Below are 25,292 nucleotides of genomic sequence, written 5' to 3'. Positions count from 1 at the left end.
TGCCTGCCACCACCTCATGTGAAGGCTGACCCACGAAGACGACTTTTCCAGCTCTAGGGCGTAATAACTAGAACGGTAATCGGACGAGCCTTTGAAGGGTTCCCCAAGTACGTCATGGGTAGGGTGACTAGCAGGCAATTTGATGAATGGCTTCAAGATCTTTCGCTGGGTGGCCGAGCATGGGCGGGTTGACTGTCGTCATTCATTGAACTCCGCTCCTTGCGTCGTTCGATATGTGATAGATTAAGATACCTTCGAACAAATTCTTTGTACATCCGGGCCAGGAACAAGTAAACTTTGGACTTGCTAAACTAATTTTAATTGAATACTAACGATCGAGACTCAAGGCCCACTTGGTGCCGTCCCTTCGAATCATTTCTAACAGAGGATGACTTTGTACATCCAAGTCAGAAGTATGTAGTCCTTAAGCCTGTCTAAAGTAACATTACTGGCGGTATAATAATAATTCCAGTAAAGCTGAGACAAATGAAGACAACCCCTCCGTATCATTTACGTGCGGCTCATGATTGCATGTATCGAGGGTTTTGAACCTTTATCTCCAAAGCTTGATTCGGAAACGCCGACGTGGAGACATTCCCCGCGTTGAGCACAAATTAACTTCCCCATTCCCACCTTAACCTTCCAGTGCGTGGCAATGAGATATAACTGACTTCAAGCTGCATCGACTAAATACATATTATTGTCTGAATGCTTAATACTACTCCATTTGCACGTTCCGCATCGCGACGTGTCGCACTGGGTACACGTTCGCTATCGGCTGTGCGGGTTCGCGCGCTGTCGGCCGCGGCAATTTGTCGACAGACACCTTATATTGCAGACCATGACAGAATCGAGAACCCAATTAACACGAAGCTGTTCCTGGATAACCAGTTTCGAGAGAGTAAGGCAACGACCTGGATTGACCTTCATGACCCGGTCAGTATAAATTTGGCTGCATGAATTATGTTGAGTTGTAGTATTAATAGTGGAGACAGGCCACGAACAACATTGTTACACGAGTACCACAATCTACAACGGAAGAACTGGTCGCGGCTGTGGACTCGGCTGAGAAGGCGTTCAAGTCATGGCGGAAGACTACCCTGCTCACTCGCCAGCAGATCATGTTCAAGTTCGTCCAGCTCATCCGTAGGGACTGGGATAGGTTAGCTGCCAGAATTACATTGGAGCAGGGAAAGACATTTGCAGACGCGAAGGGTGATGTATTGAGAGGTTTACAAGTTGCTGAGACCGCCTGTGGAATCGTGAGTGTTGCTGCAGAGGGTATTGATTGAAATGCAACTAACGTAGGCCAGACGAGCCAGCTGATGGGTGAGCTATTGGAAGTTTCTACCGACATGGAGACCAGGACATATCGGGAGCCATTGGTATACTACTTGTGTGTGACAACTACGGTTTCGAGTGCTGACGATTTGTGTCAAGGGTGTCGTAGCTGCTATTTGCCCATTCAATTTCCCGGCTATGATTCCTTTGTGGTGTCTCCCGCCTGCTATAATAACCGGTAATACTGTCGTCATGAAACCGTCAGAGCGAGAGTATGTTGCACTATTTCCTGTGATATATGTGTATATATGCTCATTCTTTCTGTTCAGCCCCGGAGCTGCGCTCATTATTGCCGAATTAGCCAAGGAAGCTGGTCTTCCAGACGGTGTCTTTAACATAGTACGTACCACCATGAAACCAGTGCCTCATACAGTAATAACAATTCCAGGTCCATGGTACTGCTCCAACGGTCGATTTTCTCATTGAGGAACCCAGAATCAAGGCAATCTCGTTTGTCGGGAGTGATAAAGCTGGAGAATACATCTATACTCGAGGTACAGCGAATGGTAAGCGCGTTCAAGCTAACCTCGGAGCGAAGAATCATGCGATGTAAGTTTCCCTGGCTCCTCAATGCTAAGTTAGACTGCACACTTACAATGGTTTAGCATCATGCCGGATAGTAACAAGTCGCAAGCACTGAAAGCCATTGCAGGCGCGGCCTTCGGCGCAGCCGGCCAACGATGCATGGCCGTCTCGGTTATGGTAACGGTTGGTGACACCAAAGAATGGATCCCTGAACTCATCAAACTCGCCAAAAACCTAAAAGTCACCGGCGGTTTTGAACCGGATGCCGATCTCGGTCCCGTTATCTCTCCACACTCAAAAGCGAGAATCGAGTCGTTGATTCAGTCTGCCGCTGACGAAGGAGCTGAGATCGTGCTCGATGGCCGTGGATATGAAGTCGACAAGTACCCGGACGGTAATTTTGTTGGTCCGACGATTATCACTGGCGTGAAATCAGGAATGAGGGCCTATGAAGAGGAAATCTTCGGACCAGTGCTCAGTGTTGTTAGCGTCAATACCCTCGACGAGGCAATTGCTTTCGTAAATGCCAACAAGTACGGTAATGGTGTCGCCATCTTCACCCATTCTGGCTCAGTCGCAACAAAATTCCGAAAGGAAATCGAATGCGGACAGGTCGGTATTAACGTCCCTGTGCCGGTCCCTCTTGCAACCTTCGCGTTCACGGGAAATAAGAGATCGATATTAGGGGATTTGAATTTCTATGGGAAGTCAGGATTACAATTTTACACGCAGACGAAGACTGTTACTGCGCTCTGGCGGTCAGCGGATGCGGCCGCGGATGGTGTTGGTGTTAACATGCCCACTCAACATTAAAAGGCGTACTGCAATATTTGAAATCTAAATTTAAGCAAAGTGCATCGTTTACTAGATATTAATTTGAAATATAACTAAAGATGACGCAACGAGATTGTATTGTGATGTAGACCACTGTAAGAGCCATCGACCAAGTACCCAAATACTGAATAACACCATTGCATGCAATGGAACAAAACTTTTAATCCAGATATTTATTAGACAACTTCCTTCCCTATACCATTGGTAACAAATAAAACCAAAAAACCATAATGCCATTTTACGCCAGATAATTATTATGCCACCGACACAGTTCGTCGACGGGCATGCGTTGTGCGACCAACGATGTCTGTGAGATGTAACTCGACTGCTACAACTTCGCCAGAAAACCCATCTGCTTCATCAGGTGTACGGAGGAGTTGTATGTCATCTGGTGAAGAAGACGATTCAATGTTACTAGAACTACCTTCCTCCGCAACCTGCAGATGGCCCCGCTCCTCATCGTCCAGAGTCTGTTGTCGCGGTGGTTCAGTAGGAGAGGCTGCGGGTTGCATTGAGCGAGTTGATGCATGTGCGGCTAATTGTGCTGCCGCGGAGAGAGTTGTCGGCACTGGTGTTGTTGGAGACTCTTCATCGTTCATATTGTTGGAGATTGTAAGTATGACAATTTGTAGTGTGACTATTATTAGGTCGGAACATATAAGCTGTAATCTTGATGCAGGCGCTTCTACTCGATCGTGTTAGCCAGACCCTGTCCGAACCAAAAGTATATATTATCTCCAAACGTACTTTGCCCTATGAATTCAATGGTTAAACCTCCGTGTAAATACCCGCCATTAGCTTCCCTGCTGACGGGAAGATTTGCAAATAAATGTACAAGAAGACAATAAGTGTTTGCTATCAATATGACGAAATAAACAATCGGTGTTCGTGCCACTCGTGGAATTGGAAATGGCTTGGGGGTGAGATAGTTCTAATGTTTATTAGTTACCGATTGATAGTATGGTGTAGCGGCAACTCACAAGTTGTACAATACTCCGCAGTAATAATCGAAGCAATGATATACTATGGCTGCGATTAGATATTGGCCAAACTGTTCAAGAACCTCGATACGACGTACTCCATAAGATAGACATATAGCAAGTGGCAGTAACTCAATACATCCAAAGACCGTATTAAATGCCTGCCAAACTCCTGTCTCCTCTTTTCTAATAAAGCAGGCCGTGCCATAGCGGAAGTAGTCTGAGCTCAAAAGCGGTTTGAGCTGCCGACGTTGCGGCCTAATCGCGGTCTATGGGATTCTGCTTCCAACGATTATGTACGTCGAATATGATATCGCCTATACCAAGGTCTCCATAATCTTCCGAACACGGGCAATTCACTGTTCACTGTCTTGAAATTATATATTTCTGCCAACTGAAACGCCTCAGATTATCCGACTTCGTGTATATGTTGTGCGATTAAGCCAAATCTGTCGTCTGGGCCGTCTTCGCACCACAACAGCACCAGCAAGACCTCTTATAACTATCCCAAATAATCTATACCTAATAACCGCCAAAATATTTCAAGATAGTCCAATCAGTCAAGCCAAATTCTCCTCTCTGCGGTCGTCAATATGTTTCTGGCACCTAAAATTACTCGATGTCGCCTCGATGCTTACGTGTAAGCTGACTCGTCGGGACATCCAGCATTTTAATCCCACTCTCAGGAGGCGACTAGTATTGACTTTCAGAAGACTTACGGGTTAGGGTACGATTATCACGTAACAGATTCTGACCGAAGGCGAATATTGCTATCCCGTTATCGAACTTAAAAAAAAACTTCACAAACACCTATAGTATTTTATACAATAGATACGTTTTTTCGGTGAATGTAGCCGGTGAAAATTGGAAATTTGCCAAATGTTTGGCATGTCAATCAATCCTGGGACGGTAATGTACGAGGTGAAGCGTATATTTCAGCATGACGCGTCGCGAAGTAAAATCAATTCCGGCAGTGAAACGACACGATACTTAGGTTGAACTGCAAATCAAGTGCAACTATTACCAGCGCTGCCCAGTATGAATTCTATTTTATAGTTCCGTTGAAGTAGAACACAGGATTTTCTCTACTGGAGGATTTTTTTCTCGCGATCGAGATGAGTTTCTTCACTAAATCAACCTCCACCACGTTGAAGGCGCCCGCACAACCTCGTCAGGTTCCTTGGGTCGAAAAATAGTACGTCCAAAATCAGCCAAAACCACTGTCTATCTTGTAACGACACTAACATATCTAGTCGCCCGGAATCGCTGGATGACATTTCCTCGCAAGATCACGCAGTAAGCGTCCTCAAACGCACACTGCAATCGTCCAACCTCCCACACATGCTCTTCTATGGCCCGCCAGGGACAGGCAAAACCTCCACCATCCTCGCCCTTGCAAAGCAACTCTACGGCCCGGACCTAATACGTTCTCGCGTTCTCGAACTCAACGCCTCAGACGAACGCGGCATCGCCATCGTGCGCGAAAAAGTCAAGAATTTCGCCCGCGCAACTGTATCCACGCCGACGGCGCAGACGAAAAAAAACTACCCGTGTCCGCCGTACAAGCTCATTATTTTAGACGAGGCTGATAGTATGACACAGGATGCTCAGGCGGCGTTGCGGAGGACGATGGAGACGTATTCGAGGATCACGCGGTTTTGCTTGATTTGCAACTATGTCACCCGAATCATTGAGCCCCTTGCTTCGCGATGTTCAAAGTTTAGATTTAAGCCATTGGATACGGGAGATGCCGTTAGTTGTCTGCAGGATATTTGCAAAAAAGAGGGGGTCAAGTATGAAAATGGTGTTATCTTATCGGTATTGCAAACCGCGGACGGCGATTTAAGAAAGGCCATCACGCTGTTGCAGTCAGCTGCGAAGTTGCACGGAACGGCGCCATTAGCTGCCAATGCGGACGATTCAGCAATGCAGGTGGATACGCAGACTACTGAGGTTACGGTACGGAGTATAGAAGAGATTTCCGGACGAGTGCCTCAAGACATCATTACGCGGTTAATCGAAGCCGCGTCGATTCGGAGTGGCGATAGATTTGCCAAGTTACAGGATGTCGTGGAGGACGTTATTTTGGATGGCTGGAGTGCCGCCCAGCTCGTGTCGCAGATTCACGAGGAGCTGGTTACAAGTGATGATCTTGGTGGTCAAGAGAAGAATAAGATCGTGGCTGCTGTTTCAGAGATCGATAAGCGACTAGTGGATGGCGCGAGTGAGCATTTGTCAGTCCTCGATTTGATGGTAAAAATATCGGGCATAGTCACGGCGAAATGATGTATGACATTTAGAACGAATGAAGCAACTTTCATATTGATTTTTACGTTTTATATTTGAGACCATAAAGCAGTATACACTATTAAGTTAGACAGTACTTCTACCGTCGATTGTACCGTACCACACCCAGAATACACTACAAGATGTAGCACATGAGCCATACACAACTATTACCAATCGAATATACATGTCAAAACCGAAACAATTAAGCCCGAACCTCGTCAAGCAATCCAATAAACTCCAATTTTAATAATTAAAAAGGAATGCTCTCCAGAACAAGGCTACCGCCTGAGTATCATAAACCAAGAACAAGCGAATCAAAATGTACATTTCAGAACAGAGTCTTACAAGCATATTGAAGTTCTATGTATGCATGCACTACAACGCTCTTCCACCATCATCTTATCAAAGGCATTACTAATGCATCTATAGTACGAAGAACCCAAATAACACAGTGATAAGCACAACAAACGATCCAGATGTTGGGGAAACTGCTGCACCAGCATTAGCGGTAGTAGTGCCACCTTGGCTGAAACCGCCTCCGGCACTGGAAGTAGAAGAGGCCAGGGTAGAGGCACTACTCTTAGAAATGCCAGATGAACCGTTGCCAGTAGTTAAGGTGGTGGAGGCACTGGATGACGAGGTCGTTGAAGTCGACTGGGAGACCATTGAAGCATCTACGATGCTCTGAAAGGAGGAGCTGGAAGAGCCTCTCTGCAAGTCGTTGCCACCGCCATCGCCGCCGGGAACGGTAGGAACGGAGGCCGTAAGAACGGACGATGTCGACGACGAAGCACTGGAGGAAGATTCCATCGATACGTTTGGAATACTTATAGTAGAACTAGAGCTAGACGTAGTGGACGAGGACGAGGAAGACGAGGAAGACGAGGACGACGAGCCCCCAGCAGACATATCAGTACCACTAGCATCAAATGACGCAAGAACAGTGTCGTCATTGGTGACGATTACAGATTCCTGGGTGCCGTTGCGGTTAACGTATCTGTACGACTTGCCAGACTGGCTAGCGAAGGATGGCGGAGAGTAACACTGGACGTTGACGGACTTGACAATGGCGTAGTCGTATCCATACTGCTGAATGTCTGCGCTGTCCCAGTTAATTTCACCGCCAGCCCACGCAACGGTACCAGGAGCGTTGGAAGCAAGACCGCCAGGCCAGAGCGAAAGCTGCACACGAGATGGGGTCTGGGGGAATTTGTATTCGCCAGTAGTTGCGTTATAAGTGTTATTCTTGTAAAGCGTACGACCAACCTGACCATCGACGGACCACTGGATGTAATCCTGCTGCCAATCAACGGTGTAAGTATGCCAGTTTGCGAACGTGTCACTCAAGGAGATGTTCTGCGAATTGAACCAGTCGAGAATACCCTGGTAGTAAAAGTTGGTCTGCACTGTCCCAAGATCAGCGCCGACAAACTCATAATCGATTTCGTCCTGAACGTCGGAAAATAGACTGAGATCGTTAGGTTATGAGTACTAACACGAATGAACGAACTTACATGAAAGCTGTAACGACGCCCTGGCCACGGGAGCTCTTCATAACAACGTCAACCTTGCCGTACCAAACGTATGTGGACGAGGCCACGACAGTACCGGTTGATTGGTTCGGCATAGTGACGAGAAGGTCACCATTGTATTCGAGAGGATAGCCGGTGTAAACAAAATCAGTCTGAGAGGAGTCGCCGAGATACTTTGTGTTAGACTCGAGTGAGTTAAGGTTCGCGAACGTGTAGCTCCCGTCAACACAGATCGGCTGAGGAGCACATGAGTCGACATCAAACGAGAATTTCGGGTTGCAGCCGCCAAGGCAGTATGCGCCAATACCTAGAGATGAATGAATATTGATGGAATAACAACAAAACGAGTCGATGTAGTATTGATGGATCAACAGCTAAACGAGTCGGATGAGAGACCAACGAGAGGACATACCACATTCACCGTATTCTAGAAATCATTAACTGGCTGCTGCTATATATTCAGTTACATAAAATGTTTTATTCGGGGCAGACTGGACACGCGCGTGACTTCTATCACCATTTTTGTCACGTCGATGGAATCCAGACTGGAGATAAAACATCGACTCGAACCTCAGTCTGCACCTAAGGTCGATGAAGCGAAAACTACAAACAGAACTTACGGGAACAACAAGGCGCACTCTCGGGGCATAGGTTGTTAGCGTCGCAAGTGATTGCGGCGAACGCGGTGGGCAGAATTGCCAAGGCGAAGAGGGCGGCTGCAAACCGGGAAGAGAGGGAACAAAACATTCTCCACGTGACTTTGAATCGGTTCGTATCGTATTATAGACAAATTTTGACGCTGTAGATACTGTCGATTCTGTCGACAGCGGGAACAGGACGTGTTGAACCAAGGGAAGCGGCGAGTGGGCTAATAAGTAATAAGCAATTAGGGACCTGCGCCAGTCTGGCTCAAAGGCACGAAAGGGGGGGCGGACCCTTTTCGGCAAGGCATAAACACGGGTCGGCGAATGGTATAAAATTAGCAACCCCGTGTACTGGCTGGAAGTCGTACCTCGACAGCCAAATAGGCATTAAAGTTACCATGGCAACTGCGTACCTGCTGCAGTGTTTCATTCGCTCTTCATCAGCCCAAAAATTTCTTTTTCACGGTTAGGGTAAGCCCAGAAGTGCGCTGCCCTAGCCCTGATTCAATCAATATTTGTCAACCATATAACCCGCCTTAAGAGAATATATTGACATAAATATCTATCTCAATTCACTGCACGATGACCGACAGACTGACACAGTTGCAAAATGCAATCGACCAACTCGCGGTCCAATTCTATTCCGCAATGCACTACCTCGACACCCACCACGATTTCGTCCCCCTGGATTACGAGGCGAAGGTGTCGGACCCGCAAGGTACACGACAACGCGCGACAGCAACAAATCATGTATATAGCTAAAGAGGCGATTATTTGCTAACGAATTAATAGTCACTGTTGATGATGCTGCCGTATTCGAAGGTATGAGAACACATTTACGGCATCTATTCGACACTAACCATTTGAAGCAACAAAACTTGAACTTGCGCGCGATATCATGATCAAGACGCGTCAAATTGACCTGCTAATCGCGTCCCTCCCCGGAGCCGGTGTTTCCGAGCAAGACCAACTCGCAAGAGTTCGCAAACTCGAACAACAGCTCTCAGATGCCGAAAAAGAGCGACAACTGTGGCTTGCGCGACGAAAAGAGTTGTTGCAAAAGTGCGATAGTGTTATTCTGCAATTAGCGCAGCGCAAAACCGAGATTGATACCACCAGCGGTCCGGCGTTGTGACTTAATCGCTATGGGCTCGAACCAATTTCATTTACACATACGGGAGACGACTTTAACGTGCTGACGGATGTCGGAATCCCCGGTTTCCCAGTTGGCCGACCGCCACAGGGATTACATACGAATCATGACTTCGGCTTGTCACCCGTCATTAAAGTTCATGATCAGCAAGCTTGTATCCTCGCCAGTAGAGACGAGTAAGAGACGGACGCGCATGTTCACGCGGATTGGGAATAAATTGGAATGCGTCTAAAAGCGGGTTGGAATGGTCTTCATGTAAGGGTCTGAGCCTTAGTACACGTATCACCAGATTTAGCAGTAACAATCGAATGCTGTGCAGTTTGTGGTTGTAAATCCGCAAATTTACAACCTCGGAGTAGCCACAAGCCGCATAACTTGTGAGACATTACAGGTGGGTCGGCTCTAGATAACCCGAGCTGTCAACCACCAGGTGCCACTGCAATATCGCGATTTCGTCGAGCGCACACTGGAATTGATCTTGTTGATAGGTTAAGATGATTTGATCGAGTTCCAATGTGTTCGGCGGCTTGGTTATTCACGTAAATGCAGGTGCACCCACTCAGCACCCTGAGGACCTTATTGTCATAATTAGTTGCGTCATTTACTTGATGCCCGTCCGACAGGACGAGATTGGTGAAATAATGGCGCACTATTGCAAGGAGAGAGTGATGTCCGTCTCAATAGCCCTTAGGCGGTCCATACAGTAGTTCCAAACTTGTATCTTCATGGTCGTAAAGAAGACACCCACAATAACTAACCGCCACCTAACACAATTCATCGACACTGCCAACACGTCACACTGCAGTCCCGTGGTCTCCTTGGATATATGTCGACAGAGTCCCCTGTTCTCGTAATCGTCTTCGACCATTATGCTTCGGCGACACTCGGCGCTGTCACCATCGTCTAAGCTGGCGCACTATCTTCTCTCGACCCGCACCCTCCAATACATCGTCGTTAATCTCTCTATCTTCGTCGATGTCCCGCTCGTAATATACACATTCTACTACCCATCGTTCCATTCAGACATATGCAGCTGGCCGTCTGTAAGTCGCAGTCCGCGCGACCTACGTCTTCTCCTATTCGGTGACCCTCAGATTCGCGGCGCAGACACGTCCTCATCGCTACGCACCCGACTCGATATCTTCGGCAACGACCACTATCTAGGCCACATCTACTCAACACTGCTTCCACGTCTACGCCCGTCCCATGTCATCGTTGTAGGCGACCTATTTTCCAGCCAGTGGATCTCTGACGAGGAGTTTGACTTGCGGACGCGAAGATACAAAAATCGCATATTTCGACACCCGTCACTAGACGTCACGCCGGCACCGATATTTTTGAATCTTTCAGGCAACCACGATATCGGCTATGCACACGATGTCACAGATTCCCGTGTCCGTCGATTCGAAAAGCATTTTGGACAATTGAACTTTGTCGTCACGGGCGACGATTTCCGGATAATTGGGTTTAATTCCATGTCGCTCGATGGCTCGCTGGACGACGATGAAAAAGGACAAGCCAGCTTTACGAGGGACGTTAGAAATTTTCTAGAAGAGCAAATGAAGGTCAATTTTATGGGTACAACTATTCTCGCGACGCATGTACCGCTGCATAAGCAACGTGGTATCTGCATAGACCAGCCGTATTTCACGTATTATGACCAAGGATCTGAGCAACTTATACGAGAGCAGAATATGCTCTCAGAAGAGACGACGCAGTGGCTTTTGAATGGATTTTTTGGTGAGGGAAGGCCACGGCACGGTGTTATTATCAACGGGCATGATCATGACGGCTGTCTCGTTCGACACACCAAGGTGAACGGAGAATCTAGATGGAATGTAGCTGCGATTGCGACTGGCGACACGAGATACCAGTATGACTATGACAACTCTGATATTAGTGGGGTCTTGGAGGTCACGGTGCGGTCTATGATGGGGGCGTTCGGGGGTAATGTAGGACTGCTAAAGGGCACATGGAACACGACCACAGAAGATTACAATTTTTCATTCTCTCTCTGCCCCTTTTTGCAGCATATATGGTGGGCAACGTACGCCATTGCGATTATATGTGCTTGCGCAAGCGTTATTGTCTTTATCGGGTTACCATTTCTTGACGAGAAAGCACGGCGGGTCTTTATTGCCGGCACTATGACACCGCCGATACCCAACGGCGATCTAATCAGTCGTAAGTCCAGATATACCATCCCAGTCAGTCGACCTACTAGCGGACGACAGACGCCTGTCAATTTCTTCTTATCTGGAGGAAAGGCGCAAAAGATCGACTAAGCAGTGGTGACCTGCAAATTGTACAATAATTTTGGGTTTAGAATCAGATAAATGGGGTATTTTATTGTATATAAGAGCGTTTGGATGGTTTGCTTGTATTGATCAAATGACTGAATGAATTGATTACTGTGTGTCTCGACGTCTTCGTTTGCACTCTTTATTACACAGCTTTAAAATCGCTGGCTATAGCCAAGAAAGAACTTCGTGGCCGGCAAACATATCAAGTCGCTTATAAGACGGCCTAGTTCTTATAGCTGGCAAGATTTGTTAGGTGACGTCTGATCTTCCTAACACATGATTACACATCCTAACCTACAGACTGTTCAGTGGCGACATTCGAATATTATCTTCTTAGTCCTGCAACAAATACAGAAGTCTCCGGCCTTAGAAACAATCAAGGTGTCCCAGAAGTGGAGGCATAATCGCGAAGGCGACGCTGTTGTTACTCCATATCAGTAGCAAACTTGTGTATCCAATGAATAAAACTTGGACGTGACATATGCTTTGAAGCCTTTTTTATGACATAGTGCCGACCGTTATTGCGATTAAGATGTGAAGAATTTGCGATAGTTAATTTTTGTGAATAATTGCGGAGATGTCCGGGGCTAGTGTGTATTCGGCTTTTAGTAGCTTATTGACTGTGTGACGTCAGGGTTTGTGCCTCACGTGTTCTGAACTGGCCACGAAGTCACGCTGCTAACTAACTTAACTAACGCGCGGCCCAAGTTGCAGTCTTTTTGTCTACTACACCCAACGCGGCGCCCCCGCCATCTGCCACCTTATATCATTATCCAAAACCTCGCCCGTTAATTTCGTGCCCGCTCTGCTCATTGATTCCGGATTCTTCACATATCCATATTTATTCTTACTGGCAGCTGGCTACGTTCATCTTCGATCGTGACTTCATAACACGACCACTATCATCAGATCAAATATCCGTCTCATCGCTTTGTCAACCATACCTCTAGGTATTAACCATGGGCATTCCAACCTGGGATAACAACCCCCCCTCAAAAGTGCCAGCGCCAGTAAAACGCACCGCCCAGTCTCCGATTCTTCTCCCCGCTCAGCCTCTACGACATCTTGCTCGGAATCCAGCCTACTACGCCACTGAATTAGATAGATACACTTCACGTCCGCTTGTTGCTCTCCCGCGCGTGCCGTCTTTTCCCAACGACTACGACGACTTGGAAACAGACGATATCCATGAGATTGAGGATGACGATGACAGAGCACTTGGTGCGTTAGAGGAGTATGGACATGAACTTGAACCGCTCGGTCGGACATACGTCGCGCGCCAGTACAGACTCGAGACCGCCCGACGGAACAGGCGTGCCCAATCTACTCACCGCAGCGAGCGTGCTGCTCCGTCGCGAACCGGAAATCAGCTTGCGTCGGAGTTGGCACTGAACAGGACGTTGGCGGATTATGTGCAACGACTACGGCAGCTAAGACGGCTGGATGCGACTGCGCATGCCGAAAGGACGGAGGGCCAGCCACGCAGCAATTTTCATATAGATGACGACGAGGAATTCGAAGAGGAACGCCGGGAACAGATGGAGACTCGTAATAGCGGTCGGCCATCAGACATAGATATGGAGTCTTCCTTTAACTCGATCGTCGAGCAGATACGTTCCATTGGAGCTGTACATGACACTTCGTTGCGGAGCAACGTTGGGGCACCAATAAATACGGAAAATCCTCGGGGCCAGTCATATCATCTTTCGCCATTGGATTTGGACGGTTTTTATAGCAGTCGCCTTCGCATTCGTCAAAACGCGTTCGCGTCTTCAGTACGCGATACAATACTCTCTGAACATCATGCGTCTGATCAGTCACCCATTGCCAACTCGCCAGAGTTTGGTCACACATATTACAGCCACGGTTCCGGCGTCAATAATCTCGCTGAAGCCACGGATACTGATGTCAGGGATATTCTTCACCGATTTGAAGTCCTTGACGATCGGATAGATTTAATTCGCATGGCCCGACGCGAGCTGCGGTTAATGGAATTTGATGCAAACGCCAGCCTAGATGGTATGCGCTTTGCCGCCTAGATTCACGTAGTACCTCTAGAAATACTGTCATTTACCATTAGGAGTTTTTATAAACACGGGAGGAATACATGGTGTTTCGGGTAATTAAGTTACGTTCGGATGCATTGTTTATTTTCATGTCGATTTGTTATATAATGGCAATTAGTATTAAAGCTAATACAAGACTGCGCCAGAGTGCTTAGATCAGATTCTGTCCTAATTGTTTGATTATTTATGCTGTTTTGAGTATTACAGATACCATGATGACCATGGGATACGTTATTCAACTATATACAACACTGTAAACTCCCTATGTTACAATACACCAGTTCGCACTATACTTCACGATCTCCATGAGACTGAGTCTTAGATGCCTGGCGGCAGCAACATCGCCATGACCTGTCTCGGCCTCTCCGTAGCCAGCAATTCAAAATTATTCGCACCATTTTGCTACAAGCACACATTAGTATTGAGTTTCATCCTACTCTTGTCACAAACTAACACTCACCGTATCCGTAACCTCAATAGTATACCCCATCCCCATCAACACCGCCCGAGTCTTCTCCGACAAAATCCGGGACTTCCCACCCAGTCCCACCAACAACAACTCTGGTCTCGGAAACAACAAACTCAACATCTTCACTCCATCCTTACTGATATCTACTAGACCGGTATCCAAACCTGTGCAATACTGTGCGAAGTCCCATTCAAATACTTGCCCGTCAACGATAACTAAACCGAGGGTGCTGTGTTTGCATTCGAATACGGTGCCGTCGGAAAGGAGAAAGCCGTCTTCTAGGACACTGTCGATTGCCATTGGCGGGCGCGGAAGGTCTTGCAACAGATCAAAATCTTGGATCGGGCCGCCTTTAGACGGGTTTATCGGTGTTGCATTATTGATGACTTTGTCTGAGTAGCGCGGGATAGTGATCTGTAGTTTTCGATGTGGGATTTTGTTTAGTGGTAGATTTAGTGATGACCTGGAAATTGACGGTCGTAAGAGAAGCCGTGATAATAGCGGCCGTCGTATATATCTATATCCCATTCTCTAATATGCTCTGGTTTGTGCTGAGGAGATGCAACGAAGAGTGACCCCGCAGAAACCTACGGCGTACTGACTCAATCTTTCACGATTTCAAGAGTCACTAACAGCACGACCTCTTGACAAACCGAAGTTCAAATTATTCGTACTTAATAACACTCAGCACAATCCATAATTTAATATTCCCCAATCATACATTGCCTGCTTTCCTCTACATACATGACATTTAATAAAAAATTGAAATTAAAAAAAAAACACGTGAACCCAACAGCTAAATGCCGTTGCCCAGAATCGAACTGAGGTCTCTTCGGCCACAACGAAGTGTACTGACCACTATACTACAACGGCTCACGGCGACTTAAAACACTGCGACTTAACATTTGGAGATAAAACAATAAACCCTAAACCCTGATGCCCTTGTCGCCTTGTGGCCTGTATATGCTATATGAGACTACGGGCGCCAACGATGTTCGTAGATCAACGAGATACACTGCCTGCCCCAAGCGAATACGTATCGGCACACGGAAAGAATACTGTCGCGCACGGGAAACACATATTCACTTTTATACCCTCTTTAGTTTATTCGTCCTGCTCTTATTCTATAATGAGTGTTCCGAGATTCATCTTGTCCCAAATGTCGTCGCATTTGCTCAGCAAGTATACTGCATGTGCCTCAACTTCTGTTTGACGCGATTCTTCCACGAGCTCATCTACTACATGAGCGGCCATGTCATCTAGATTGACGATTTCGCTGGGAATGGCTTGATTGAGCTGCGGGAACACAATTTCATGTGCGGATAGTGATTATAAACCCAGACTCGATTTCGTAGAGGTCCTAGCAACCCGAAAGCTTGAGAGCAGAGGCGGTTCGATTCTCAAATCAAGTCTCATTCCGGTAGAATAGTCGATATTACTTTCAATGGGAAGTATTGATAAAATGCGGAGACTAATTGTTACAGTTGTGTTTGCTGCACCCGCAGTTCTTACAAATATGTCGGGTGTAGTACCTTCAGGGGTAAACGCTGAGGAAAATTTATTCCCTTTTAAGTCCCAACCAACGGGTGTTGTAATGCATTTGATTATTTGCTTGTCGAATCAATAGCATCTCTATATCTTTTTGACGCGGAATAATCCCTGCTAAAAATGGTTCTGAAATCAACATCGTCAACTAACCATACGGTGTACCAAATTTCTGGTTCCAATACATCTCGATCGTTGCCGGATTGGGTGGCCCGAAAGAGACGTCGCGACTTAAAAAATGATTCGGGTAAGTTGGCAGTATTTAGACCGGCTTCAGATGGAATATAATTGACCTACGTATTCTAGAATATTCGTCGAGAATTGAATTAATTCAAGACTTTGAGTTCTCTGAAGCTTCGAATAAATTAAAAGTTTCAGCGGATGGAAACTACGCAATGGCCACAGGAACCTACAAACCTCAGATCCACGTATACGACTTTGCCGAGCTTTCTCTCAAATTTGCACGACACACCGACGCAGAGAATGTCGACTTTATAATATTATCTGACGACTGGACGAAATCTGTGCACTTGCAGAACGACAGATCAATAGAGTTACATGCGCAGGGTGGCATTCACACGCGAACGCGGATACCAAAATTCGGACGAGCAATGGCGTATAGATACTCCAATTGTGACCTATATGTCGGTGCTTCTGGAAACGAAATCTACAGACTTAACCTCGACCAAGGAAGGTTTTTGAGTCCAATGGATTTGGGTTCGGATATAAACGGTTGTAATTGTCTGGATATCAACCCAGCACATGGCCTGCTCGCTTTCGGACTTGAGAACAACACTGTGCAATTTTGGGATCCACGTAGTCGGACGAAACTCGTTCAAATGGATATGGATAATGATGAGGACGGCGGCAATTTCGGCACTGCTGCCGGTATCACGGCTCTTAAATTCAGAAGCGACGGTCTTTCGCTGGCAGTCGGTACCAGCGCAGGGCAGACTGTACTATACGACCTGCGAAGCCCGAACCCGTTGTTAAAGAAGGAGCAGGGATACGGATTACCAGTCAACAATCTGATATGGATCGAGGGAGACCGGGATGGTTCAGAAAGTACCGTACGAGTTTTATCTTCTGACAAACGCATTGCGAAGATTTGGGATGCGGAAGGTGGCAAACCATATACGGCGTTCGAACCGTCAGTTGATATAAACGATGTGACTCATATACCTGATACGGGCATGTTTTTCTTAGCTAACGAAGGCATGCCGATGCACACGTACTTCATCCCGTCAATCGGTCCGGCCCCATCCTGGTGCTCCTTTATTGAAAATGTTACGGAAGAGCTGGAAGAAACACCCGTTACCACAGTCTACGACAACTACAAATTTGTTACCAAAAAAGAGCTTGCTGCGCTCGGTTTGGGTCATTTGCTTGGTACAAATGTTGTGCGCAGTTACATGCATGGTTATTTCATAGATATCAGATTATATGAGCAGGCTAAGCTCATTAGCAATCCATTTGCTTACCAGGAGCACCGTGAGCGCGAGATTCGGAAGAAGATTGACAAGGAGAGAGAATCACGTATCAGAACCTCGTCCAAGCTTAGCGTTAAAGTCAACAAAGGCCTCGCTGAGAAACTTGCCAACGCGGCGGAGAACAAGACCAAGAGAGCAGCTCGTGAGGCTAGAATCAAGGCCAAGGCGAAGGCTGCAACTGAAGTCGATGAGGTTGATTCTGACGCCGACGTCAAAGAGCGAGATGAGGCACCAGCGTCCGATGGAAAAACTAGTTTGCTTGACGACCGTTTTAATACTGTGTTCGAGGATCCCGAGTTCGAAATAGATGAGAACACCGTGGAGTTCCAGCAGCTTAACCCTACTAGGTCGTCGAAGACAGGAGAAGCAGTGTCTAGGGCACGACCTGTCTCAGACGAGGACGATTTTGATGATGATGATGATGATGATGATTACTAGGTATTTTAAACATGTTCAACAGGGCGTTATTATTGGCATATAGAATTTCGGGATTCGTGATTCACGATTGATGTTTTACAATTTTGGGTCTTGTAGAATTACTTGCCTTCAAAACGTCTATTAATTTACGTGCATTTCTCAACACTAAAATTCTTCGTATACGAAGTCAAACCACAGATGCACAGGAACTGCATCAATACAACCTTTACCCAGGATCTCAGCCCTCGGTGATAAGTCATTACCTAAATCTGTATATCGGTCCCGCATTGTAACTTTGCGGCGAAGTACCGGGCAATTCAAAGTGGAACCCGCCGGAACGTTCGTGTCTTTGACCGTTCCATAACCGTATTTCTTGTTCCATCCTCGCATTTTCCTTGTGTCTTCTAAACGCTGACATGACCTCGATAGCAGCTCTCACAACACCGGCCTTCGCGAGATCGCTATCACTGGCTCTTGGGTAAGTATCTGTAAATGTGGCAATATATCTCTCGGCCTTTACCGTCCATTCAGTAATGCATCGGACCTTCATGCGCAAAGCTGCACAATATTCACAGGAACTACCTCTCGCATGTGCCGACTCGTTCCGAAACTGCCAGGATGCTTCATTCTCATCATCACTATTAGTCGGCCCCGTAAATTCATCAATTATATCGTAGATATTGTTTACAGTGACCATATCAGGGTCCCCGAAATAGATCTCATGCCGTCTGTTTGTCATTCTAAAGTCAGTAAACGAAGCTCTCATGGTGGTATTGTCAGTAACTTCGTGTCGTTCTTGTGGCACATCAGCCTTTCGAGTAATTCTGCTAGACTCTTCCTGAATATCTAATGGTGCAATCCTAGAGGTCGATATATCGGACCTGAATGGGTCAGTACCAACGACAGACGAGGCAAATCTCGTGTTTTGGTCGCAAATCTCCTGCAGCTTTTCTTCTCTCGCGTTATCACATAAAGGATCTTCAAACGGCGATTTGAGCTTAGGCTGTGGCACAGCCTCAGCATAGAATGAAATTGGATTGCGCAGTCGTTTTGACCGAGATTTATTTCTATCCCGTACTAAGAGCGACCGCTGACGCAATTCATTCAGAGCCCTATCAACTCGTGAGGAGTCCATTGCCCATCCACTATCAATCATTTCCTGCAGTCGTCTTTGCCAGTGCGTGAGCTCCTCGCTAACATCGATGACTGTTTCTGATACAGCTTTTGCTTTTCTCCTGCGACATTGCCGGATACGACGCGTCCGCCATCTTTCACCAAGCGATAGTCTCCTCGCGGTCACATCCAGCCTCGCAAGTTGCGCATCTTGGGAATCACTATAGTAGCAACGATAAACATCAAGTCCAGGGTGCGGAGTAGGCGACGCTGGATCCCATAGTCGTGACCGGTAGCGATTGGCATCTGAGTCTGATACTCCTTCTGTAAATAACGAGGTGTATGGGATGATTGTGGTGTTTGGCGATAAGAAATTTTTGTCTACTTGGTCGTCGACGGCTCGGCGCTGAGCACACTTAAGTCATGGACACATACTTACAACGATGACCCACTTACCCCACTGAAGCGCTTAAAGAGCTCACGCAAACGCATGTTGGCAATCTTGCCGTTGAGTAGTTTCTAAGAGCGGTTTCAAACAAATAGGGGATGCTGGAATTTGTGCAGCATTGCAAATCTCATGAGAGTTAGGCTTTCGAGCTGGTCCAGGCCACTTCGAAATGCTGTACCGGCCACAGTTATTGAGACTAATGCCACTGTATATTGACTACTCATGCACATATATAACATTTCATCTCTAACTACATCTGTAGAACGAAAGGCTTCGATGTCTACGCATGGTATAGAGCCTACGCGACTCGCTCTGAGCCACTCATCCGAACTGCAGTGCCATACTTTTGTAAACGTGTTAATAACAGATCACCTTGCTTAATAAAAAGCTGGTACTGCGCATTCTTATTGTCTGGTCGGTTGGTCTCAATGATTCCTAAGCATATTAGACAAATTGCGGGATACGTGCGAAAAGGACACCTTACCGTTTACTCGATCGATGACACAATTGATCTTTTTCTGCGGAATGAACTTTGATAGATCACTAACCAATTGTTAAACCGACAACATTCTCCACAACAGTATATTTGTGTTAAAATAAACATACTTGTCTAAGAACTCGACGCTAACACCGAATGCCTCAGCCATGCTCTTCAAACTGAGAGCTCGGTAAGACTCTAGAAGTTGGGAGTATCCCTTTCGGCGCATCTCCTTAACGTAGTATTTTGCATGTGGTGCTAGATACCGATTAACCTTAAAGTGACTCTCATCAACCTCCACGAGGGCTTTGAAGAAGCTGGCGTAGTCACAAAGGTAGAGCGAATTGGTCATCGTGGCCAGGGGCTCAATTGAAGGGGTGGTCGAGAGTAAGGAAAGAACTTCTGGTGAGTCGATAACTTTGGTCTTCAATGGAACACGACCAAGCGCGACGCCGGCGGCGAGCATTGCATATTGAACTACTTCTTCGTATGTGCACAGCTCAGTAGAAGTGAAAGTAGACAAGCTGTCCAGTAGCAAATCGGCGGCCTCTGAAAATTTCCTGATAGAAAGGGAGTATAAGCCATCGTAAGTCTTCAGTCTATTTCGTCTATCCCAATCTCCACCTCGATCGATCAAGCTGCACAAATCATTTAGTTGATATTGTATGGTCAACTTTGCAGTTAACACTCACACTTTGACGTTCTCCAGTTCGCGACCAACAGCAGGCTTATCATCGAAAAACATTCCCACTCGGATAATCGTAAAGAGTATATCAATCTTGGATCCCAATCCTGGAGTTAGATCGTATGCTTTCCGCAATGTGAATGTCGCCTTCTCCTGAAGATCAAATAAATCCTGTCAGTCATTCTTCAGGAACATAACACAATCAAGCTCACCTTATCACCCACATCGGCCCAAAACTCGCCAACCTTGACCCAACCCTCAGCAATCTCCATCTCACCGCCAGCCTCCTCAGCTTCAGCAATAGTCTTCTCTAACGCTTGCAAGTGCTCCGAGTTCTTGGCTACCATGACTTTGTACTTCTCTTCGTCCCAAGGTATCTGGGTTAGATCTAGTGATGTGTGCAAGTAATAGTACAACGGCGCTTTGTTTCCGTTCTCGATAGCCGTAATAAGACGTTTCTGTGATTCTTCCTGGAGAGCTGGGGGCAGCGTTGGCGTTCGCAACACGAAGATGTCTTGCGCTAGTGATAGATCTGGAACTGACGACATGTTTGCGTTGACGGGCAGATCAAGGTGGAATGAGATGTTCTAAAGATAACCTAACAATCAAGAAACAAATAGAGTGCGATATAATCTGTTCGCGAACCGATGACCAGGTAACAATTTATAGGAACATTTGGGCCACGACTTTGATGGAGTGCCATTGAAGACAAAATCACGGATCACGAACTGCGTCACAAAGTTCATGATTGTGACACACTGTGCAATGAAACAGTTTCGCTAATAAACATTCGGATGCTTTTTGGTAACTACAAAATTTACAGACTGTAATTTTTAGCAATAAAGCTGTGTCCAACCCAACTGTCGCACGCAAATGCCATTTTTTCGATTGTAGTTCACGGTCGAGAGACTTTGGGGGGATTACTACTCACAGCAGGTTTTCGGGGAGAATATTTTGGACGTGGGTTATCTTGTAATTAGCAACAGTTCGTGAAGGTTGATCATAACAGGCCAGGGAGTATCAACTGATCTGTACTAGTCACGCACTTCACTTGAACTACACAAATACGGACCATGGCTATTGCTCCGGTGGACCTCCTTCAGGCTTTGCAAGCGGCGGTATTGCAAGATCCGGCCTCAGTAGCGAGGCGAAAAGCGGCCGAGGCACAGCTGAAGACTTGGGAGACCTATAGCGGATTCTACTCCCTCCTACAGGTGTGTTTGACTTTCTATCTGCGGCTGTATATTGCATAATAATGGCAAGAATCTAATTGGAATATTAGGACGCCTTTCTGGATGCGTCGCTGCCAACGGATATTCGGTGGATTGCCATTATCTACTTCAAGAATGGTATAGATAAGTACTGGCGCAAATCCGCACCAAAGTTAGTTTGGCAATGGATTTCTGTGCATTCCAACGGTTAACTAAAGTACTGAATTTAGTGCAATTGCAAAAGATGAGAAAATCCAGATCAGATCTAAGATCACACAGACCTTTGGTATCACCAATTCCCAGCTTGCCGCACAAAACGCGTTGGCTATAGCGCGTATTTCGAAGTTTGATTTTCCAGTTGAATGGTATGTAGTAGCTGTATGGATGAAGAGGGCAAGTGGATTTCTTGCTAATGTGTACGCCGTAGGCCCTCGTTATTTTCCGATGTACTCGGTCTTGCCAATGAGGCCAAAGATGGTGGCGATATTATTCGGCTGAAACAAATCCTTGTCGTCCTGAATCAAATTGTGAAGACGCTCTCTGGTGCTCGATTTGGCAAGGCACGTGTAGCTTTACAACAGGCTACTCCTGACGTTGTCCGGTTCGTGGGTCATTGGTATTTCATGTTCACTCAAGAATGGATAACCAGCTCTTCCAACGGCTCCTCGCCGAGCCGTAGCAGCGCGTTGTCCGAACAACTCGAGCTCCGCGCGAATATCGGTTACCTGTCGCTCAAGATATGCCGGCGGTTAGTGTCAGAAGGGTACGAATTTGCAAACAGACACCAAGAAGCCAGGGAATTATTCCAAATGTCTACTTTACACTTGAAAGAATTCATTGAGAAATATGTATCACACCCATCCGAAATTCTGGAGAAGTATATACGAACCTTGGGAAAATTCTATCAAGACTTATCCGAACGACAGCCCACAGCATTCATACTAATGCCGGGCTCTTTCGACCTTGTTCGGTCTTATCTTACAGTATTACAATCACAAGGTGCAGCCTTTCATCAGCCTAATTTTGAAGCCCAGGAGTTTTGGGAGAAGGTACTCGTTCGAGGATTAATTTTATTGCGGAGATGCATCAAAATGATCTTTGGAGACGGCACGGTTACAATCAAATGTAGGCTACACTTGGAACATTTGATGGTCTTGGTTTTGCTAACATGAATAGACCGTACCCCCGAAGATAGGGAAGAGACTAAATCTGCAGTGCGTCGTCTGAAAGAAGAGCTATGTACGGACTCGTTTGTTGTCAACGTGCATGACATTTTGCTCTGGTCCTATTTGCGGTTACGACCGTCGGATCTCGAAAAGTGGGCAAACGAGCCGGAAGAGTTCGTCTATGAGGAAGTGCAGAACAGTTGGGAATACCAACTTCGACCATGTTCCGAAAAGGTCTATATTGATCTCCTTCTCAACTTTAAGGACCTGTTAAAGCCTCGCATATTAGAAGCCTTTGAGGCTGCCAGTTCGCAAAATGACACATCGGAGGATGCAATTCTCGCTAAAGATGCGGCGTACTGTGCATTCAGTATTGGTTGCAATGCGCTATTCGAAGATGTGGATTTCGATAATATCTTGTTGCGAGTATTCGTCCCTCAAGTAGCTAACGCCGGCTCAGATGTGCCATCAATGCATAGAATCATCCTTCGACGGATATCGTTGATCATCTCTAATTGGATCTCAGTGAAGTGCGGCACTGACGTGCGAAAAGATGTGTACGAGGTTCTCGCTCGACAGCTTGACCCTAGTCTACCTTTTAACGACACTGTCGTTCAGCTGACCGCTGCGATGGCATTAAGGAGTGCGGTAGACGAGTGGGACTTTAAACTTGATGCGTTCTTGCCATACCTTGAGCTATTCCTCACTCGTCTGATCGAACTGATGACTAAAGTGGATGTAATCGAAACTAAGCTGGCGCTACTGCAAGTGATATCTGTGATTGTGGAGGTTGTGGAGACTCGCATCATAGTGTTCGCTGACAAGATCGTCGCACTGCTTCCGTCACTCTGGGAACAGGCTGCCGATGAACACATTCTTAAGGGCGCCATTCTACAAACATTGACCAATCTGATACAGGCTACCGGCAAGGAGTCATATAAATTCCACCAGCTTTACGTCCCACTTATTGCCGGAATTGTCGATCTAAAGTCGGAACTACATGTTTACCTTAACGAAGACGCTCTTTTGCTCTGGCAAACTACAATCGCAAATGCACCAAGCGCGACACCCGAGCTATTGAGTCTATTGCCGATCCTTATTGAGTCGCTTGACCAAGGAACTGAGACTCTCCGGATGGAACTTGTCATTCTTGAGGGATACGTCTTATTAGCACCTACCTTCGTCGCTCAACAATACGGGAAAGTCATTTTCGGCATCATGGCATCGTTCATTGGTAATCTTAAAATCGAGGCATGCCACACCGTCACACACATTATCGAACTTTTCATTCAATTTCTGCCTCTCAACGCATACATCAACGATCTTGTTGAAACAGGTCTCATGGCCCGTCTGACGGACTCCATATTTGACACTCACGAGTCAGCCATCAACGTCACTCGTTACCTCACAATTTACGCGCGTCTTGCGCTTGCAGATCCTACTGTTGTCGTCCGCTTCTGTGATATATACGGCACGGAACGACGAGTCTTGCCTAATGGCGGAAACTGTTTAGGACCGTTGCTCGACGTGTGGCTAGAAAAAGTTGAAAACATGGGGCATCCTCGAGTGCGTAAGCTGACCGCCATGGGTCTGGGCGCGATTATGGATGGACCTGCTGGTCAGCAAGAATCTGTTCTGCACCGACGAGAAGCCATAGCGAAAGTCAGGGGGGAAATTCTTGCTGAGTTGGATGGCGAGGACGTGGATCTCAACATCGACACTTCTGTGAAGAATTTGATGTCGGGCGGTTGTGGCTACAGCGTGTAGATTGAGTGGATCTCAACATCGACACTTCTGTGAAGAATTTGATGTCGGGCGGTTGTGGCTACAGCGTGTAGATTGAACATCGTAGATAGTTATGAAAGTATTGCATTGCATTATATAGTGTTGGCTAGCCTGTAGGCGCTAAGGATTCTATGTTTTCATCGGTGACCAAAAAGCAGGAAGTTTTTTTTCCAATTTGAATTTGGAATGGAGGATAAAGTATTGGGGTTACGGCATTTTTTAATCTGTCTCACTTAAAGAATAATGACAACTACTACATTGCATCCCAGCTCGAATTTCATTATCTTGATATCTCTGTAAACACGTTCAAGCAAAAGAAGAATTGTATCAATCCAACGGGACAGCCAACGACACTGATAGAGCCCAGTCTGTTCTTATAGGAGATTGAAGGATTCTTCTGTCCATCAAAGTTCAACCGCTACCGTACTGAAAAGGCGAACAGAAACAGTCTTCTGTACATTAAGAGTGTACGTTTCTGCAGATGGAGGTACAACTTTCAAAGAAAAGAAAAGAAAAAAAAAAAGAGAAAAAATCTCTGTGTTCTCCGGCCCATTTTATAGCGACGCGAGCCGCAGTGGGTTAGGGCCGGATGTGTGCCTGGGGGAAAAATTATTTGGGCTGAAATCGGGTTGCGACGATGCGCTGTCGAAGAAGCGATCGGAAAACCACCAAACGACCAGATCTCAAACTTTTCAGGATTTTCGAGATTGACAAACTTGGCAATTTTATTGGGACTGTATTGTCATTCTATATTTTGGAGGAGCTACCATAAGTTGGACCAACTAGAAGCTATAAGTTTGCGTGGCCAGAGACAATTA

At 46.4% G+C, this 25,292-nt stretch overlaps 12 protein-coding genes and 1 non-coding gene across 13 annotated transcripts; 7 read left to right on the top strand and 6 right to left on the bottom strand.

The window, feature by feature from the left end:
• The first annotated feature begins 618 nt into the window (after positions 1-618).
• Positions 619-2,770, top strand: V1513DRAFT_440146 (Aldehyde/histidinol dehydrogenase). Its single transcript, XM_066897318.1, has 7 exons — positions 619-936; positions 996-1,262; positions 1,314-1,385; positions 1,441-1,553; positions 1,611-1,680; positions 1,730-1,890; positions 1,947-2,770. Exons 1-7 carry the CDS (start codon positions 709-711, stop codon positions 2,677-2,679), a joined length of 1,644 nt encoding a protein of 547 aa, XP_066755147.1. The 5' UTR covers positions 619-708; the 3' UTR covers positions 2,680-2,770.
• Positions 2,771-2,954: 184 nt separating this feature from the next.
• V1513DRAFT_457300 (uncharacterized protein) lies at positions 2,955-3,888 on the bottom strand (the record flags this gene model as incomplete). The annotated part of the gene is made up of 4 exons (XM_066899615.1): positions 2,955-3,385; positions 3,448-3,631; positions 3,681-3,723; positions 3,779-3,888. The coding sequence occupies 4 exons, from the start codon at positions 3,886-3,888 to the stop codon at positions 2,955-2,957; spliced, it is 768 nt and encodes a 255-aa protein (XP_066755146.1).
• Positions 3,889-4,679: 791 nt separating this feature from the next.
• On the top strand, positions 4,680-6,084 carry V1513DRAFT_440142 (P-loop containing nucleoside triphosphate hydrolase protein). Its single transcript, XM_066897317.1, has 2 exons — positions 4,680-4,875; positions 4,934-6,084. The coding sequence occupies exons 1-2, from the start codon at positions 4,796-4,798 to the stop codon at positions 5,964-5,966; spliced, it is 1,113 nt and encodes a 370-aa protein (XP_066755145.1). The 5' UTR covers positions 4,680-4,795; the 3' UTR covers positions 5,967-6,084.
• On the bottom strand, positions 5,980-8,424 carry V1513DRAFT_440139 (concanavalin A-like lectin/glucanase domain-containing protein). Its single transcript, XM_066897316.1, has 4 exons — positions 8,122-8,424; positions 7,914-7,928; positions 7,484-7,808; positions 5,980-7,437 (listed from the first exon to the last, which is right to left on the bottom strand). Exons 1-4 carry the CDS (start codon positions 8,246-8,248, stop codon positions 6,393-6,395), a joined length of 1,512 nt encoding a protein of 503 aa, XP_066755144.1. The 5' UTR covers positions 8,249-8,424; the 3' UTR covers positions 5,980-6,392.
• Positions 8,425-8,727: 303 nt separating this feature from the next.
• V1513DRAFT_375979 (SRB7 subunit of the RNA polymerase-like protein II mediator complex) lies at positions 8,728-9,280 on the top strand (the record flags this gene model as incomplete). Its single annotated transcript, XM_066894915.1, has 3 exons — positions 8,728-8,863; positions 8,938-8,967; positions 9,015-9,280. The coding sequence occupies 3 exons, from the start codon at positions 8,728-8,730 to the stop codon at positions 9,278-9,280; spliced, it is 432 nt and encodes a 143-aa protein (XP_066755143.1).
• An 887-nt stretch (positions 9,281-10,167) lies between these two features.
• V1513DRAFT_375495 (uncharacterized protein) lies at positions 10,168-11,583 on the top strand (the record flags this gene model as incomplete). Its single annotated transcript, XM_066894899.1, has 1 exon — positions 10,168-11,583. The coding sequence occupies one exon, from the start codon at positions 10,168-10,170 to the stop codon at positions 11,581-11,583; it is 1,416 nt and encodes a 471-aa protein (XP_066755142.1).
• A 704-nt stretch (positions 11,584-12,287) lies between these two features.
• V1513DRAFT_440133 (uncharacterized protein) lies at positions 12,288-13,917 on the top strand. The gene has a single exon (XM_066897315.1). The coding sequence runs from the start codon at positions 12,561-12,563 to the stop codon at positions 13,638-13,640; it is 1,080 nt and encodes a 359-aa protein (XP_066755141.1). The 5' UTR covers positions 12,288-12,560; the 3' UTR covers positions 13,641-13,917.
• On the bottom strand, positions 13,829-14,736 carry V1513DRAFT_440131 (NADH dehydrogenase 1 alpha subcomplex assembly factor 3). Its single transcript, XM_066897314.1, has 2 exons — positions 14,128-14,736; positions 13,829-14,069 (listed from the first exon to the last, which is right to left on the bottom strand). Exons 1-2 carry the CDS (start codon positions 14,662-14,664, stop codon positions 13,986-13,988), a joined length of 621 nt encoding a protein of 206 aa, XP_066755140.1. The 5' UTR covers positions 14,665-14,736; the 3' UTR covers positions 13,829-13,985.
• A 201-nt stretch (positions 14,737-14,937) lies between these two features.
• Positions 14,938-15,009, bottom strand: V1513DRAFT_t26. The gene has a single exon. It is a non-coding gene; the product is annotated as a tRNA-His (tRNA).
• Positions 15,010-15,602: 593 nt separating this feature from the next.
• On the top strand, positions 15,603-17,728 carry V1513DRAFT_277887 (WD40-repeat-containing domain protein). Its single transcript, XM_066894568.1, has 2 exons — positions 15,603-15,928; positions 15,988-17,728. Exons 1-2 carry the CDS (start codon positions 15,805-15,807, stop codon positions 17,607-17,609), a joined length of 1,746 nt encoding a protein of 581 aa, XP_066755139.1. The 5' UTR covers positions 15,603-15,804; the 3' UTR covers positions 17,610-17,728.
• On the bottom strand, positions 17,729-19,423 carry V1513DRAFT_277959 (uncharacterized protein). The gene is made up of 2 exons (XM_066894569.1): positions 19,158-19,423; positions 17,729-19,107 (listed from the first exon to the last, which is right to left on the bottom strand). Exons 1-2 carry the CDS (start codon positions 19,191-19,193, stop codon positions 17,848-17,850), a joined length of 1,296 nt encoding a protein of 431 aa, XP_066755138.1. The 5' UTR covers positions 19,194-19,423; the 3' UTR covers positions 17,729-17,847.
• A 24-nt stretch (positions 19,424-19,447) lies between these two features.
• Positions 19,448-20,860, bottom strand: V1513DRAFT_457293 (uncharacterized protein; the record flags this gene model as incomplete). The annotated part of the gene is made up of 5 exons (XM_066899614.1): positions 19,448-19,584; positions 19,634-19,692; positions 19,756-20,265; positions 20,320-20,465; positions 20,525-20,860. 5 exons carry the CDS (start codon positions 20,858-20,860, stop codon positions 19,448-19,450), a joined length of 1,188 nt encoding a protein of 395 aa, XP_066755137.1.
• Positions 20,861-21,085: 225 nt separating this feature from the next.
• On the top strand, positions 21,086-24,738 carry V1513DRAFT_440120 (armadillo-type protein). The gene is made up of 6 exons (XM_066897313.1): positions 21,086-21,297; positions 21,351-21,526; positions 21,595-21,695; positions 21,754-21,888; positions 21,951-22,648; positions 22,700-24,738. The coding sequence occupies exons 2-6, from the start codon at positions 21,386-21,388 to the stop codon at positions 24,454-24,456; spliced, it is 2,832 nt and encodes a 943-aa protein (XP_066755136.1). The 5' UTR covers positions 21,086-21,297; positions 21,351-21,385; the 3' UTR covers positions 24,457-24,738.
• The last annotated feature ends 554 nt before the right edge of the window (positions 24,739-25,292 follow it).

The sequence above is a fragment of the Lipomyces chichibuensis genome (genome assembly GCF_038497645.1).
Source record: "Lipomyces chichibuensis strain CBS 12929 unplaced genomic scaffold V1513scaffold_6, whole genome shotgun sequence".
Classification (NCBI taxonomy): Eukaryota; Fungi; Ascomycota; class Lipomycetes; order Lipomycetales; family Lipomycetaceae; genus Lipomyces; species Lipomyces chichibuensis.
The sequence above is the reverse complement of the archived record's forward strand: the minus strand, read 5'-3'. Positions and strand labels throughout refer to the sequence as shown.